We start from the raw sequence: 16,918 nt of genomic DNA on the forward strand, positions 1-16,918 counted from the left end.
TACTCACGGGTCACCTGGACCTCTTACGTTCACAGCGTCTATCAGATTAGCTCGGTCTTCAATGTGTATCGGATGGGATTCACACCTCCCATCCCGGAGGGCTTCTGGCCACCTTACGACGGGCCCACGGTGATTCCAGACCCTGCCATGAGGCGTGCCAGAGAGGGTCGTCCTAGATCCACTAGGATACGGACGAATATGGACGCGGCGGATCCGAATCGGCCAAAGAGGTGCGGCCTATGTCGCCAACCCGGACACACGCGACGTAGTTGCCCACAGGTTGGAGGCTCGTCTCAGACAGGACACCATTAGTATGCATGTTGTTAGTGTTAGCATTATCTACATTAGTGCGCATCTTGCTAGTCTTAGAGTTATTTAGATTATTTCCCATGTTGTTAGTGTCAGTATTATTTACATTAGTGCACATGACTTTTAGTTTGATTGTTGCGAGCTGTAATGAATATGGCTTCTTTAATTATGTATTTTTTCTTTAAAGTTCAATCATGTATGATAGTGGTTTGTACTTTTTTTGTTATGTTATAGTCTGTTTACCTATGTTTTTTTTTATTTCTGTTCTGGGACATTCATTTTGGATGATCAATGAATCTTGAAACAGTTTAGCGTTTATTTTTTCTTATTAAACTGTGTCCGGGTTGGCGACATAGGCCGCATCTCTTTGGCCGATTCGGATCTGCCTCGTCCATAGATACACAGCTCAGTCAGTCTCACACATAGTTCGAACCGGCCTGGTTCGAACTATGATTGGTGTAATTCGAACCAGCCCGGTTCGAATTACATGCAAACCTTCTCTCTCTATAATTCGAACCACCTTGGTTCGAATTACCTTCATTCCTAATTCGAACCAGGCTGGTTCGATTTAGTACCAACAGAAAACCCTAATTCGAACTCACCTGGTTCGATTTACTAACAAATAGAGTTCGAACCAACCTGGTTCGAATTATATAAAAATACGATCTGGCTTATTGCTGAAACGATTTTTACTTTGGCGTATTTACGTAATTTTTTGAGCCTGTTGGCTTAATATGGTTTTTTACCCTTTTATATATATACATTGTCCCGTGTGTCTTATACTGCACTCCTTACTGGTTACTTATCGGGATTGTAAAAACAAAAACTAAGTAGAAAACCGTGGCCCAATGTTCAAATCTTTGATACTATACAATTACAAAGGGCAATATCAGCAACCAGAAATTGGGGCAAAAGAATCAGTGATTCTGATTTTACTCAATTTTCTTTTTCTCTTTTTTCATTCTTAATCCATGTACATACTATAAGCAATAGTACAGGGGATAGAACAAATACAAGATACACGACAAAGGTTCTATTTGAACATTGGTGTAGCAAAAACTTGTGTGCATACATTTAGGATGCTACTTTATATTTTATCACAATCTGGATTTCTTGGAGGACAAGGTAGATGGTGACAATGGTGAAAGTACTGAAGACGAAGACAACGATGACAATAGCGATGAATCGCAGGGATGAGTCATCGGCGATGGGCTGCAATCTTCGGATCGCGATCTTTTGCAGCATCTTTTCTCTCCTTCCTTCACTTCACCCTTCATGATGAAATCTTTTAAGCGTCTTACATCGGATAACTTCACCGGCTTTAATAGAAAGTCCTCTGCTCCTTCCTCCAAGCATCTGTTAATTAGAACATTTTATAAGGTTCTTGGATGAACTGAAGATCATATAAGTGTGAAGACGCGAGACTCACGTGTCTTAAAGTTTCGGACTTTTTAACACATATAGGATTACCTATTAAGGTGACTACCATCTTCACTTGAAGATGATAGTTAAAATGTGGATATGTATTATGTTAAGTAATTCAATCAAACATGTCAAATTATCTAATAATTCACTAACTATTAAATCACCTTAATTTCTTACCGTGAAGTTATAAGACCATGTATGATGTATGAGTCAAGGACTTTATTCAATCGAATTCGGAACTAGGGAACATCATCTATGTTCAAATATGCTATTCTTTTCCATTGGAAAAAATAAGGTTTCAGATGCAAAATGATGCTAGCTAGTCCTAGATTTTTCTAGAGGTACTTGATTTTCTCTATCTTAGAATCACAAGCTAATAAACAAAAAATGTTACCCATGTCATGCCAAATGCTAGAGTCAATGAAAGAAAGAATGATTAGTTGAGAGCTTACCTATCAATTCTAGTCAAGATATTCTCCGATGACATGATCACCACTGGAATCTCTCTAAAAACAGACGATTCCTGCTGAAATTGAACACAAATTTACATAAACATATGATTGTATTGATGATGATAGTTTTGTGCACATAACATTCAATCTGTTAAGAACAAATTACACACCTTGATTTTCTTGAGAAGATCATAACCAGTCATCCCCGGCATCGAATAATCAGTCATTATCAAATTAACCTTCACACTCTGCCGCCATAAACAAATCAAAACAAACAAACATATAATAAGAACCACAGAATCCCAAGAAATGAAAACAAAAAAAGTTTGTTAGTTCTTCTTTGCTTACATCAAATCCAATGGAGCTTTTCTTATCCCCATCCAACCCCAAATACTGAAGAGCTCTAGTTCCACTCTCCACCACTGTCACTGCCATAAACAAAAGCTTCAGAATCAGAAAAACCATTGAATGAACCATTAATCCAGATGCAACAAACAACAAAGACTTGCTTGGTGAATTACCTTTGCAAGAAGATATCTTGAGCAAGCGTTCAATGACCTTTCTATCCACAAGACTATCATCAACAGCTAAAACATGAAGCTCATTTGCACCAGAAGGAGATTCCTCAAGCTTCTCAGGTAAATTCTGCCTCAAAACTTCACCACCAGCCATAGCCAATAAATAAAATCAGAAACCCAAGAGAGATTTTGATGAGAAGAGAGAAAATGTGTTGAAGGGACACAAGAAGGAGAAGAAATGAAGATGGTGTGGTGTTTAAGTATGGAGAAAGAATGGAGAGAGAAAGCGACGCGCATAGATTAGTGAATACTAAATGGGAAAGAGAGATTTGTGGGGCTGATCTTGGTTGAATTAATAAAAAGGAATAAAGGTGACAGATTCGGAGGATCCAAATCTCAGAGATCTTTGCAAATCCATCCACCTCCACTTGTCCCTTCTCATGTCATCATCAATATCAAAATCATAATCAAAATCCATATCTTATATTATATTATTATTATGTCCCCCCAATATCTCATCTTAATTAAGAGGGTTTTCTTTTCTTTAATTAACTATGATGTTAATTGATAAACACTATATTGATATTTGTAAAAACCAATTTGGCTCCTGGAGTGAAAATCTTACTCATTTATTTAAATTAGTGATAAGGGTTGAGAATATAAATTTTATTTTATATACGTAATAATTTATTAATCAACAATAAATTTTTAATTAAAATTTAAATTTATGATAGATTAATTATTAGATAAAAATAATTTGACTAAGTTATTTTGATATAATACTTATTGATATTTTAACTGTTATTTTTATATCGGTAATTATTTTTACATAAGAGATTATAGTAACTACTGCTATAATAAGCACCTCTTTGGAGGAGGAAAAAAAAAACTCAAATCAACATTTCAGATTTCTCTTGGTTAATTATAGTTTCTTTAATCATAATTAGAAAATTTTAAATGGGAAATGTGAGGAAAGAAGATTTTCGTCGTGTGTATCTATATATTATTATGATAAATTATGTTTTCATATTGATATTATGATATTAATAAATCACGTAATTATAGTGTTTATTACACGAAAAGATTCTCATAACGTTGGTCACGGTCAGAGTCAGACAGGGCCTAAATATGTAATATGGTCCCGGTGGCTGCCGCGGGTTTGACTTGACATTAGTTTTGAAGCTAAACGACCTTTTCCTCTTTTTTTTATTATTAGTTTTTTTTTTTTTTTTTGCAACCACCTTTTCCCTTGTCTCATAGAATATTTGTTTTTGTTTATTAGATGTCGTTATTAATAAATAATAATACTATTTACAGTGTAAGTTGCACATATTTTTTTCCCTTAATGAAGATAGGATATCTTTTCCACTAATAAGAAAAGTATACAATTGGTCCCGCATTTCTCTTGTTTGCATACTAATATTTTATTTTAAAGGCTAAACAATGGATGTTCTAATTTAATATTTTTTAATATTTTATTTTTATCACATGATGTGCGAAATTAATTATGGTCGAAACAAAAATGATGTAAGTTGATACTTGTTCTAAATAAGAATGGATAATGAGGAATTTGATTATACGGATTCAGACGTTACATAGATAATCTAATAATAAAAGAAGATATTACTCTATAAAACAGAAAATCTCAAAGAATAAAACGCACATCTGAGGTAATAAATGTCTTAACGAAATACTCGAAAAAGATATAAAACAAAAAAACAAGAGAACTCGAAATAGGTAACAAAAAATTTATCGCTATCTCCTGCAAACACTTTTAATTTAAGCATTGGAGTACTTTTACAAGAATCCTTTTTGGTCTGATGTGAACATAGTTCAAGTCGAAATCTCTGAAACATAGGTATGAATTGGCACCGTCTGTAGGAATCCCGAATCTTTTCACACCCGAATCTTTTCACACCATGGATGACTATAAAATTCAATCAAATTAACCTAAACAACTCCATAAAGAAACGCTTCACGAAGATGGGCATGAAACAGATCCCAATACTACAGAAATGTATCAAGTTCCTCTAGGTTTCAAGCAGCCTCAAAATCACAATGCCGGAACTCGGCACTTCGTTGGATTGCAGATTATTTCCATGCAATACAGGAGATGCGTCATCAAATGCAAGAATTAGACCGTAAGGACCCCACAAAGAGCTCGAGATTTCCATGGGGAAGATGACTACGACGAGATAGGAGAGATTCATCTCGATGCGAGGGAAAACATTGGATCATGAAAGGTATGAAAGGTGAGGAGGATCTAATTCACAATCTGCTCAATCAAAAAGGAAACGAACTTTACAAAGGAGTCTGAGTCCTAGGAGATATAGAGATTCTCGGGAGCACATCATCATGGGACAGATGCCATTCACCTCGCATGTTCTTTAAGTCAAGTTGCCTAAACCAAAAGATCTCAAATACAAAGGCAAGTCAAAACCTCAGGAGCATATTGATGCCTTTGAAGCACGCATGAACCTAGAAGGAGTAGGAGATGTCATAAGATGTAAGGCATTGTTGGTTACACTATTTGGACCAGCGATGGTATGGTTCAACACTCTATCCTCCAGTTCTATCTCCTAGTTTTATGATATCAAAATCAAATTTCTTGCTTACTTCACCACGAGGCAAAACTAAGCCAAACATCCTATCTCATTACTTTGTGTAGAACAAAGGGTTGAAAAAAGCAAATGAGATTACCGGGAACGTTTCAATAAAGCACTTTTGGAAGTTAATATGCAAACTTCCAAAGTTATATGTATTTGCCTTATAGTTGGGTTACTTGAAGGAGACTTCAAAAAATATCTCACTTCTAAAAATGTCAAATCTATGGAGAAAATCCATCAAATTGCTTTGGAATATATGAGAGATGAGGATGTTACAAGGGTAGTGTCGACTAAACAGAAGAACTCAGCTCCTTCACCTAATAAGGCCACGAGCTCGGCATAAGCAACACCAAAGCCGTTAGTTCCTTGGGTAAGCAAGTTCTCCACATATACACTTCTAGTCGCATCACTAGCAGATGTTTATCAACAGGTGTCGCATAAGGGCATACTCCCCAAAGCCAGACAAATAAGGCCAAGGGTTTCCTTGACTAAATCATAATATTGTGATTACCATAGATCCTATGGTCATAAGATGGAAGACCGTATACATTTAAAGAACGATTTGGAACAAACCATCCAAGATGGAAAATTTTTGGAAATCGTTCAGTATGCTAGGCCGCCTCGTCATCATAATGACAATGAGGACCGAGAAACCATGAACCCTAGAAACACTAAACCTAGTGAGAATCAAGATGTCACTGCACAAATAGTGTTAAACATAGTTGTGGAAAAAATGGTATAGTGAAGTCCAGAAATACAATCAAGAAGGATGTCAAAACTGCAAGTTTCGAAGTCCTGAAAATACAGAGTTTTTCGATTGTTCAATTTATTACTAAGGATTTTCAATATTCCACATTGGAAGATTATGAGACTTTGGTTATCACAGCTAAGTTATGAATGGGATTCTAAGGAGAATCATGGTAGATACAAGGTAAATTCAAATTTGTTGTTCAAAAATACATTTGATGCTTTAGGCCTTAAAGATCAACATCTCAAACCACACTAGCCTGGGGTTGTGGGTTTGGGAGATCACTATTCAAGCTTGAGGGAGCTATCAACCTCTTCTTCATATCGACATCTCCTTCACAATAGGGGAGGGATCAGAAGCTCGGATTGTGCAGGCAGAGTTCGCTGTTCTACAAGATTCAATAGCTTACAATGTCATTCTTCCGCAAAAAACACTTAATGATTTTTGTGTGTTCATTTCAACTAAGTTTTCTGTCATGAAGTATTTGACAACTGAAGGTTGGGTCGTAACAATCCGTAGAGATCAGATAGTAGCTATCAAATGCAACAATGCGAGTTTGACCTTAAGCGATAAAGTGAAGGAGTCTACAAGTGTATTTTTGGTGGATTTGGATTCCCTAATTCAGGAGAAACCAAGACCTGAGCTCAATGGGAATTTGGAAAAATATACATTGATCAACAGAGACTTGCCCTATTGCTTGAAGTCAGAATTCCAAAATTTCTTGAGAGGAAATGTCGATTTGTTTGCATGGGAGTCATCCGATATGTCGAGCATTGATCCTACGTTCATGTCCCACCAACTTGCCATTGACCACTCGTACAAACTGGTTGCACAACGACGTTGTAAGATGTAACAAGACTGAGCTAACAATGTCAAAAGACAAGTACAAGGGTTACTGAATGGCAAATGTGTGTAAATTACACCGATTTAAATAAATCATGTCCTAAAGACGATTTTTCTTTACCCAATATTGACAATATGATTGACTATTCATCTAGTTATCGGATAGTAAGTTTATCAGATGCGTATAGTGGTTATAACCAAATTCTGATGCATCAACTAGATGAAGATAAAACTGCCTTTCTCACTCCGAAAAGAATTTACTGTTATACTGTAATGAATTTGGTTTAAAAATGCATAGGCCACTTATCAAAGGTTGGTGGCTAAAGTGTTTAAAGAGCTTGTCGGAAGGAATTTAAAGGCCTACATTGATGACATGTTGATAAATATCAGAGATGCTGATTTAATTGCTAATTTGCGAGAAACCTTTCATTTCCTTTGACTTTATAAGATGAGATTGAACCTAGCTAAGTGGTGCAAAGGCTTACATGTCGTCTGGCTACTTTGTAGAGGTTCTTAGGTACCTCAACTAAAAAAGCGAAGCCCTTCTCCAAATTAATGAAGAAAGGGGTCGCTTTTGAATAGATAAAGGAGTGTGAGGATGCCTGACGAGGAAAAAATCGTTGGTAAAGATTTTCACAAAATTTATCGCATTGCAAGTATAGATCTAAACCGACAATTAAACCTCAATCAAATTTAATTTTTTTTGTCACTTAAGCAAACCCAATAAAAATCAATCGAAATATTTAAACCTCGGGTTGTCTCTCTAAAATTGAAGAATAACAATTGCAATAAACCAATAATTGCAAGGCATCAATAATAACAATTGAAGAAACAAGCAATAAACATGAAATACCTCAAATTGCATTAATAAGAAATAAAATCTAACATGAAAAGTTCATAAACTAAATTGGAAAAATAGGAAAAATCAACAAGAGAAAATAAACTAAGATACTAGAATAATAAAATGTAGAATAGAAACCAAAACAACACAATGTGAAAATCTGAAGTTGAGAAGAGCTAAACCTAAAAACCTAAAACCTAGAGAGAGGAGAGAGCCTCTCTCTCTCTATAAAACTACATCTAAACCTAAAGTTGTGGAATGACTTTTATGAATGATTGATTCCTCCATCCAGCTCCACTCTGCAGCCTCAAATTTGGAATTTCGGGCCTGAAACTGGATCAAAAAGGAGCCCAGAAATTGCCCACAGCGTTTTCTATAAATTGCAGCACGTGACGCTCGTCACGCGTACGCGTCACTTGACGAAGTCCTGGTCACGCGTACGCGTCGTCCCACGCGTACGCGTTGATTGTATCCTGCGCCAGTCACGCGTACGCGTCATACTACGCGTGCGCGTCGCTGCCAGCTTCTCAAAACTCCAAATTCTTGTGTTTCTTCCCCTTTTGCATTCTTCTTATCCATCCTTTAAACTATTCATGCCCTTTAAACCCTGAAAATACTCAGCAAACATATCACGACATCGAATGGTAATAAGGAGGAATTAAAATTAGCTAAATTAAGGCCAAAAAAACATGTTTTCAATCATAGTACAAAATTAGGAAGAAAAATGTAAAACATGCGAATTATATGCATAAGTGTGAGAATAATGAGTAAAATCCACTAAATTGAGTACAAGATAAACCCTAAAAATGAGTTTTATCAATCTCCCCACACTTAAACATTAGCATGTCCTCATGCTAAGCTCAAGAGAACTAAAAGAGTGAAAGCAAAATGGTAGAAATTATGCAATACAACCTATCTAAATGCAAACTACTTACATGCAAGATGCTATTCTAATTACTATCTATCTATATATATAAGCATATATGTGGTCAAAGTGAGTCAAATTTCAAGAAGTCATATATGCACAATCAAGGGCTAAATGAATCATATCAAAATACATTCACAGTTGAGTTGAGTTAATCAAAAGAATTCACAAACTTGCAAGACAAGCAATGATCAAATATGGGCATATGGAAATGAGCAATTAACCAATCAACAATTATCAAGTGTACAAATACAAATATCATGAGGATTTTTTTTTTCTACAATTTCACACGAGTATACACTCAAATTCTCAATAATTTTCAATAAAAATAAAGCAAATTCTCATCAACCAAAGTTCTTACATTTTTCCACACTTAGTTGACACACACTCATTATCTTAACCTAACCAAAGATTCAAACAGGATAATTAATTGTTTTTTTGCTTAAGGCTAGTGATGTGGTAATATAAAGAATAAAAGAGGATTAAAAGGCTTAATGTAGCAAATAAACGTAAATGAAATGGTGGGTTATTTGGAATAAGTGAGCTATAATCAAATGATAGCCTCAATAACATAATTGCATTAAAATACACTAAATAATGGACATATAGAATGGAACAAACCACAGATTGCAATCATAGAGAAGAAATACACAAGAATAAAAATCATGATTAAATAATGTAGCAATGCAATTAAGCTAAAAAACTCACGAATTGTATGTTCTTAGCTCAAAAACCATATTCTAAGCTATATACATATATCATGCAAGTTTAAAAAAGTTTTAACTCAAATCAATATGAATCTTAAATGCCCTTTCTAAGAAAAAATGAATTTCTTGAAATTTTTAACAAATTGACCAACATTTATCATTATATATATACTAAATGAAATGTTGTGATTATGAAAAGCTAAAAGTTTTTTTTAGTTCACTCCCTATTTTCAATCAAACCAAATTCTCATATGTAAAAGGGTAAACTAAGCTCAATAATCCACATTTTCCAAATCACAACTAATAACTAGAAGTAAAATTCAAGCTAAATATCTAAGATATATACAAGCCCAAAGTGCAAAATGCAATAAAGGAAAAATAAACAAAAGTACAATAAAATAAAAATGTGCAAGTACTAAAAATAAGACAAAATAAAGCAAAATAAAACACAAGTCTGAAATGGTTCACCAAAATATAGTCCGCCGGAGATGGCGACCTCCCCACACTTAGATGAAAGCATCGTCCTCGATGCTCCTCAAATCAAGTTAGGTGAGCGGGGTCAACGTCTACGTCTGGCTGCGGCTGTGGCTGTGCCTCTGGCTCTGTCGACTGTGACTGTGCAGGTGCCTGTGGTTCTGTAGGATCCTCAAGCTGTGCAACCACCTGCTGTGCCTCATCCTGTGTCTCCTCCTGTGCCTCCTCCTGCTGGTCATCCTCCTCCTCAGATTGCTTCGACGGTGTCTCAGGCTCCGAGGGAATGTCAGTACGCCTGGAAGTCATGATCAGCCTCAAATGTGCATAGCGTCGCTTGTTGCGACGCTCAGACTACTCATAACGTCGCAACAAGCGCTTCTCCATCCGATCCATGCGCTTAAAGAGGCGCTGCACAAGATGGTAAACCCGATGAGAAGTGGATGATGGTGCTGCTCGAGATGGTGCAGATGGTCCTGCTGGAGCTGAAGAAGTAGTCGGCTCAGTAGCTGCTGTTATGGCCGCTCGGTCTCTGCGGCGGGCTACTAGGCGGTCACCAAACTAATCACTCCAAATCAGAACTACCATATCGGCCGGAACCTCAGTAGCATGAGTACTGGGCATGACATAGTTGCATAGAATCTGCTGCCACACCTTGGCTTCCTTCGTCAGATAGTCGAACTTAATGCCTCTCGGAGTTGCTTTTGAAGATCCTTGCTCCCAAGGGGCATCAGGAAGGGCAACTGTACGATGCACTGCGTCCCAATCAAAAGTCATACACTTAATATCCTCCTCAGTCTGATAGAAGACATCCTTATCACTGATCTTAGGCTAAAAGTGGAGGATGTCCTCAATAGCCTCCTCTATAATCAGAATCTACCTATCTCTGAGATGAACTGCATCAAGGGTCACTCGGTAGAAATTGCAGTAGAACTCCCTGACCCAAGATTCGTTCACTCGCACCAGCTCTCTGTCCAGAAATACCCAACCCCGATCCCTAATCTAAGGCTCAGTAAACTGTCTCAAATCAGAAGGGATAGCCAGCGTCTTCTCCATAATGAGGTTCCGCTTATCAAAGTGCGGAAATCTGAGCTCACAGTATAGGTTGGCAAACTTAAATTGGTTGTTGGAAGGCGTAGCTTGGTCAGCCTTGTCCTTTTCATTAAAGTACCGCTCAGATAAACCTAAGGTCGCCGGCTCAGTGGATGGCTGTGACCTTTTCCTCTTACTGGAGGTGGCCTTTGCTTTGCCTTTCCCTCTGTCAGACATCCTGAAAACAGAAATTACAGGATACAGAATATTAAATAAAGCAGAGGAAAGAAAAGCAGGTAAATAAGCAAGCAGACAGAAAAACAGGCAACAGGAGGCTAATGAGACTCAATCATGAAGTGAGTTTAAAGAAATGAACTCTTGGAATGCAATAAAACATAATTCAAACATCAATCAGAATACAAATCAAGAATTCATGCATTAATAGCAGGATGCTTGTTTGTTAAGTAACAACAATTATCATGCCTCAAAAGGAAACTAAAAGAGTTAGTTGAAAACTAAAAGAAAGGTTAAAGAGTCAAGTAAGTCAAGAGTTAGAAAAGTGGGTTAAAATTAGCGGCATGGTAATGTTGTTCTTAACCAAAATGAGTGCAGTAGTGCACAAAATTAAAGAACAAGCAATCTCACTTTCATGAGAACAAAACAAATCATTGATGATGAGAGATGTAATGTAAGAGGCACAAAAAGAATTGGAGTCATCAACAATGCATATCAAGTAGAAAGGGAACCAAGAGGGCTGGAAATGCTAACCAGTCACCCCATGAATTGGCTTTGGTTGAAACCAAATAAATCAAAAGTCAAAATTACTCAAGTCAATTCATGAGTGTAATTTAAGAGCAAAACAGTTTTTAAAAAAAATAGGGCAGCATTCCGGCAGAAAATGGACGTTCCCGGAAAATCAAACAGCAAAATCAACAATGCATATGAATTCCATAAATGTCAAGCAGCATGAAGAACAAGAAAATTCATATGACCTAGGCATCATTAAGCAGAATAGAATAGCTCAGATCAGCATTGCAATAAATTGGCTATTTCCGAAACTCAATCAATCAATTCAGATTTCCTATGAATTCATGACAATTAAGAACACCAAAAACCATGTGTAAATTCATAGGGAGTAAGCAAATGAACCAACATATAGCAAGAAGGTACAATAAGCAATTGAGCCATAACCAAATAAGCAACATGCAGCATGCTTTCTTGGAACAATGAACAAAATACTGGCTTAAAGCACAGCACCAAATCAGCAACAATTCACAAAAATAATAGATTCAGTCAGCCTTCTTTTATTGAATTCAGCAATCAATCATAAGTAAGGAATATGGAGTCAAACAACTAAGCATCATTGAATCAAACAATGAAGACCGAATCGAAATAAGAACTCAGCAGCAATAACAACTCACATTCATAATTTAGCAAAATTAACATCACTGCAAACACAATTCAGAATTTATGGATTCCAGAGAAACAGCAACATGAACCATTCAATAGCTAGCAATTTCAATTCAAACATGGCACCAAATTCACTCAAACAGTAACATATGTGCACCTCAGCAGAAGAGAATCATCATCATCCTGATAAACCCAGAGCAGTACAGTGAAGCATGCACCAATTCAGACAGTAAAAATATGAAACCTAAATCCACTAACAAACAACTTAAATCACCTAACCACATGCATTTCTAACTAACCTAATTGAGCAGAATGTAAACAATACTTACTAAATAACTAAACAGAACAAGGAAAGAAGAAATGGAAATGCAGGGGAAACAGGGGAACCTGGAAGAAAGCAGAACTGGAAGAGGAAAGGATAGGATGATAGTACCGCCTAGAGATGGCGGCGACCTGGTGGAACTGGCGTTGAGATGGTAGAACTGGCACTGGGAAGCAGCGCAGAACAAAGGAAGGCAGAGCAGAGGGGCAAAGCTCTTCTCTGGTTGCAGCGACGAGAAAGGACGGCTAAGGGAGAAAGAAGGGGTTGTGGTGGTGAATGAGATTCGCCGGCGGCAATGGAGGCCGCGGCGGTGCTGGTGGTGGCGGAGAAGTGAACGGCCGAAAGAGAGAATGGGGAGAAGAGGAAAGGAAGAAGAAGAAGAAAAGAAGGACAGAGGGGCGGTTGGCGGCTCGAGTTCGCTGGACTGGGGTGGCCGATGGTGGTTGATAGAGGGTGGTTATGGGGGTGGTTGAGTTTGCAGAGGAGGGAAGAGAGAAAAGAAACATTGAGGTGAGAGGGGTAACGGGTGACGCGAAGGGCTTAGGGCTCACGCGTGAGGGGTACTGGAATTTAAACCCACGCGTACGCGTGGGTCACGCTTGAGCGTGAATGCGCAAAATAAGGATCGACACAACTTGTCATTGACGCAGACACGTGAATGGGAAGAAGTGAAGGTGATGCCACGCGTACGCATTAGACGAAATTGTGCTAAACGTACAATTTTAACGCTCTTTTTGCGCAATTTTCTGTAACTTTTGCATTGGGGTGGCATTTTGGTTCGACGCGTACGTATCGGTCACGCCCACATGTGGAATCTCTTAAATGAGTATGACGCGCACGCGTCGACGATGCACACGCGTGGTTGGAGTTGTGCGCCCAGCACCCTACCAGCGCAGTTCCAGCGCAACTTTCTGTAATTTTTTGTTTTAGAGCAAAATTCGCATGGACGCGTACGCGTGGGGCACGCATACGCATCACATCTCCCCCTTTTTTTAAAGAAAACTAACAAATTGCCAGAATAACTCTAAACATTATTAAACCACTAGAAACACAATTTAAACTAAGCAAACATAGCTAAAAATGAAAATTTAACTTATTACCACTAGAAATAAAAGAGAAAATAGGAAGTATATATCATGGTGGATTGTCTCCCACCTATCACTTTTAGTTAAAGTTCTTAAGTTGGACATTTGGTGAGCTCCTTTTCATGGCGGCTTGTGTTTGAACTCATCTTGAAACTTCCACCACCGATTGGACTTCCAATAAGCTCCATCCTCTCTAAGTGAATTCACCAAGCCTTGATGATGTTCTTCATAAGCTTTGAACTTCCAAAGTTGATCCTCCGATATTCCTGGATCCCAAATATTGTTTCTACACCCGTCTTTGAGTGGATCTTCATTATTCCAACCGGGTGGCAAGCAGTCCAAATTCTCAATGAAGTACCAAACTCGTCTCTTAGACCCATCTAATGGATCACCAATACGACCTTTGCATCTAGCTCTTGAAATCTCAACCTTGATGAGTCTTGATTTGCAAATCCAACCACTAAACATCCTTCTCTTACACTTCATTCCACAAAGCCTCCTAAGTTGATCGTCTATTTCAAGAATACCATACTCGAGTGGGGCAATAAATCGAATCGACATAAATTTTACCCACTCAAATAAAGGAGTAGCTAGCAACCTAGGTAGAGAAGTCTCCAGCGATCTTGACAAAGCATATTCAACTCCCGTCCAACCTTTTCGAAGAGCTTCCACCTCAATGTTTCTTTCAAGTTCATCGGGAGAAGGTTGGCTTGATTCGTGATCATCATCACTAAGGGAGCTTGCCTCTTGACCTATCCCATCCAATTCCTTATAAGGAATATGCTTTGGAAGTTGTGCACTTTCTTCCTTAACCTCCTCTTCAAGCCCAATGGGATCAATTATAGTAAGAAATTCATCGATTATTGAATCCATCTCTTGATCAATCTCCTCAAAGTCTTCAATCATGATATACTCTGGAGGTTGTTCACCTTCCTCAACATCAAATTCACACTCCTTAGAAGGGGGCTCTATGATTTGAGTCTCCCATGGACTCTCAACATCTCCTAAGTCTTCAACCACTTCTTCCTCTTTCTATAATTACGGCTTCCTCCAATTGTTCGAGTACAAAATCAAATTTCTCATTTTCACCAGAGTTTCCAATCTCTATTTCATGCTACGCTCCTTACTTGATTCTCTACAAGTGGCCACAGGTGTATCTTGAGTATTCAAATATTGGGAGGCTAATCGATTTACTACCTCGTTTAAGGTAGCCATGAACTCTAGTACCTCCTTTTTCATCTCTTCTTGCCCTTGAAGAAGAACACCAAGGGTTTCATTCATTGGAGATTAGGGTGGATATGAGGGTTCACTACTTGGAAGGAAGGGTTCATGATAGGAATGTGGTTCATCTTGATAAGGATATGGAGATGGTGTATATTGAGGTGGTGGTTCTTGGGAGGAATTGTGTTGGAATGGGGGTAGTTTTAAGTATGGCTCATAAGGCGGTTGATATAACGGGTAAAGATTAGGGTCATATGAGGGTGTTTAGTAACATGGGGCTTGCGAGTGCGGTGGTTCAAAGCTATATTGAGGAGGGGGTTCATAGGTGTATTGTGGTGGGTATTGATTGTCACGAAGAGGTCCACCATAACCATTGTCTCGGGATGCATCATGGAACTCGTATTGCTCATAGTACATTAGAGGGGGTTGTTGCCAAGAGGGTTGATCAAATCCTTGTAGCTCCTCCCATCTTTGATTGTCCCATCCTTGATGCAAGCCTTCATTGTAATCTCCACTTCCTGTAACATAATTATAACCACACTCGTAGCCGAAGGGGTGAGAATTCATAGTAGAAAAAGGAAACAAAAACCAATAAAAATAAGCAACTAAATCCTAAAACTAACAAAAACTAAGAAACACGCAAAAAGCAATATATACAATAACCAATAATAAGGCACACGTTTGCAATTCTCCGGTAATTGCGCCAAAAATTGACGGGGGAAAAATCGTTGGTAAAGATTTTCACAAAATTTGTCGCATTTCAAGTATAGATCTAAACCGACAATTAAACCTCAATCAAATTTAATTTGTTTGTCACTTAAGCAAACCCAATAAAAATCAACCGAAGTATTTAAATCTCGGGTCGTCTCTCAAGGAATTACAGGAAGTGTACTTATAATTGGTTATGAAAAAGTATTTTTGGGGTTTTTAAATGTTGAACAAGGAATGCAAATAATAAGGAGGTAAGCTAACAACTAAGAAAAGTCCTAGCAAGGATTGATAATTGGAATTTCTATCCCCATCATCGTAGTCACTTGTGATGGTAATTGCCTTTTGCTCTTACTTAGTTAACCTCTAACAATTGAAGGTAAGTCAAGTAAGTGATTCAACTTAGTTTCATAAGTCCTAATCAAAGACTAGATTTAGTAAAGTCTAAGCCAACTAGCAAGTCTCAATTGCCAACTAACAAGAGACTTTGGCAATTCAAGAGTCTCCAAATACTCAATCCAAGCTAAGAATATAAAAATTTAATTCAAAATCCTACCAAGCATTTTATCAAACACTTGGAAGGTACAAAATAAAAACATAAAAAAGCAATAAGAGGATGTTAAAGCTAAACCAATAATTGCAAGGCATCAATAATAACAATTGAAGAAACAAGTAATAATCATGAAATACCTCAAATTGCATTAATAAGAAATAAAATCTAACATGAAAAGTTCATAAACTAAATTGGAAAAATAGGGAAAATCAACAAGAGAAAACAAAACTAAGATACTAGAATAATAGAATGTAGAATAGAAACCAAAACAACACAGGGTGGAAATCTGAAGTTAAGAAGAGCTAAACCTAAAACCTAAAACCTAAAACCTAGAGAGAGGAGAGAGCCTCTCTCTCTACAAAACTACATCTAAACCTAAAGTTGTGGAATGACTTGTGTGAATGATTGATTCCTCCATCCAGCTCCACTCTACAGCCTCTAATTTAGAATTTTGGGCCTGAAACTGAGTTAAAAAGGAGCCCAGAAATTGCCCCAGCATTTTCTGTAAATTGCAGCACGTGATGCTCGTCACGCGTACGCATCGCTTGACAAAATTCTGGTCACGCGTACGCGTCGATTGTATCCTGCGCCAGTCGCGTGTACGCGTCGTACCACGCGTCCTCGTCGCTGCTAGCTTCTCAAAACTCCAAATTCTTGTGTTCCTTCCACTTTTGCATGCTTCTTATCCATCCTCTAAACCATTCCTGCCCTTTAAACCCTGAAAATACTCAGCAAACATATC

General features: G+C 37.7%; 1 protein-coding gene across 2 annotated transcripts; it reads right to left on the bottom strand.

Annotated features, from left to right (window-relative positions):
* Nucleotides 1-1,212: 1,212 nt before the first annotated feature.
* On the bottom strand, nucleotides 1,213-3,023 carry LOC130941757 (two-component response regulator ARR5-like). 2 transcript variants are annotated; one of them, XM_057870339.1, is made up of 5 exons: nucleotides 2,708-3,023; nucleotides 2,535-2,614; nucleotides 2,357-2,434; nucleotides 2,187-2,260; nucleotides 1,213-1,665 (listed from the first exon to the last, which is right to left on the bottom strand). In XM_057870339.1, exons 1-5 carry the CDS (start codon nucleotides 2,856-2,858, stop codon nucleotides 1,407-1,409), a joined length of 642 nt encoding a protein of 213 aa, XP_057726322.1. In that variant the 5' UTR covers nucleotides 2,859-3,023; the 3' UTR covers nucleotides 1,213-1,406. The 2 variants fall into 2 exon arrangements, with proteins under 2 accessions (XP_057726322.1, XP_057726330.1); XM_057870347.1 differs by having other exon boundaries at nucleotides 2,187-2,257; nucleotides 2,708-3,020.
* Between the last annotated feature and the right edge of the window lie 13,895 nt (nucleotides 3,024-16,918).

This window comes from Arachis stenosperma, chromosome 1 (genome assembly GCF_014773155.1).
Source record: "Arachis stenosperma cultivar V10309 chromosome 1, arast.V10309.gnm1.PFL2, whole genome shotgun sequence".
NCBI lineage: Eukaryota > Viridiplantae > Streptophyta > Magnoliopsida > Fabales > Fabaceae > Arachis > Arachis stenosperma.

Bases quoted from the DNA above. Each gene is read 5' to 3' on its own strand.
- LOC130941757 (XM_057870339.1), bottom strand. From the start codon at position 2,858: ATGGCTGGTGGTGAAGTTTTGAGGCAGAATTTACCTGAGAAGCTTGAG. The intron at 2,435-2,534 runs GTAAGCAAAGAA...TTATGGCGGCAG, and splicing joins AAAGCTCCATTGGATTTGAT to AGTGTGAAGGTTAATTTGAT. The intron at 1,666-2,186 runs GTAAGCTCTCAA...TCTAATTAACAG, and splicing joins ATCTTGACTAGAATTGATAG to ATGCTTGGAGGAAGGAGCAG.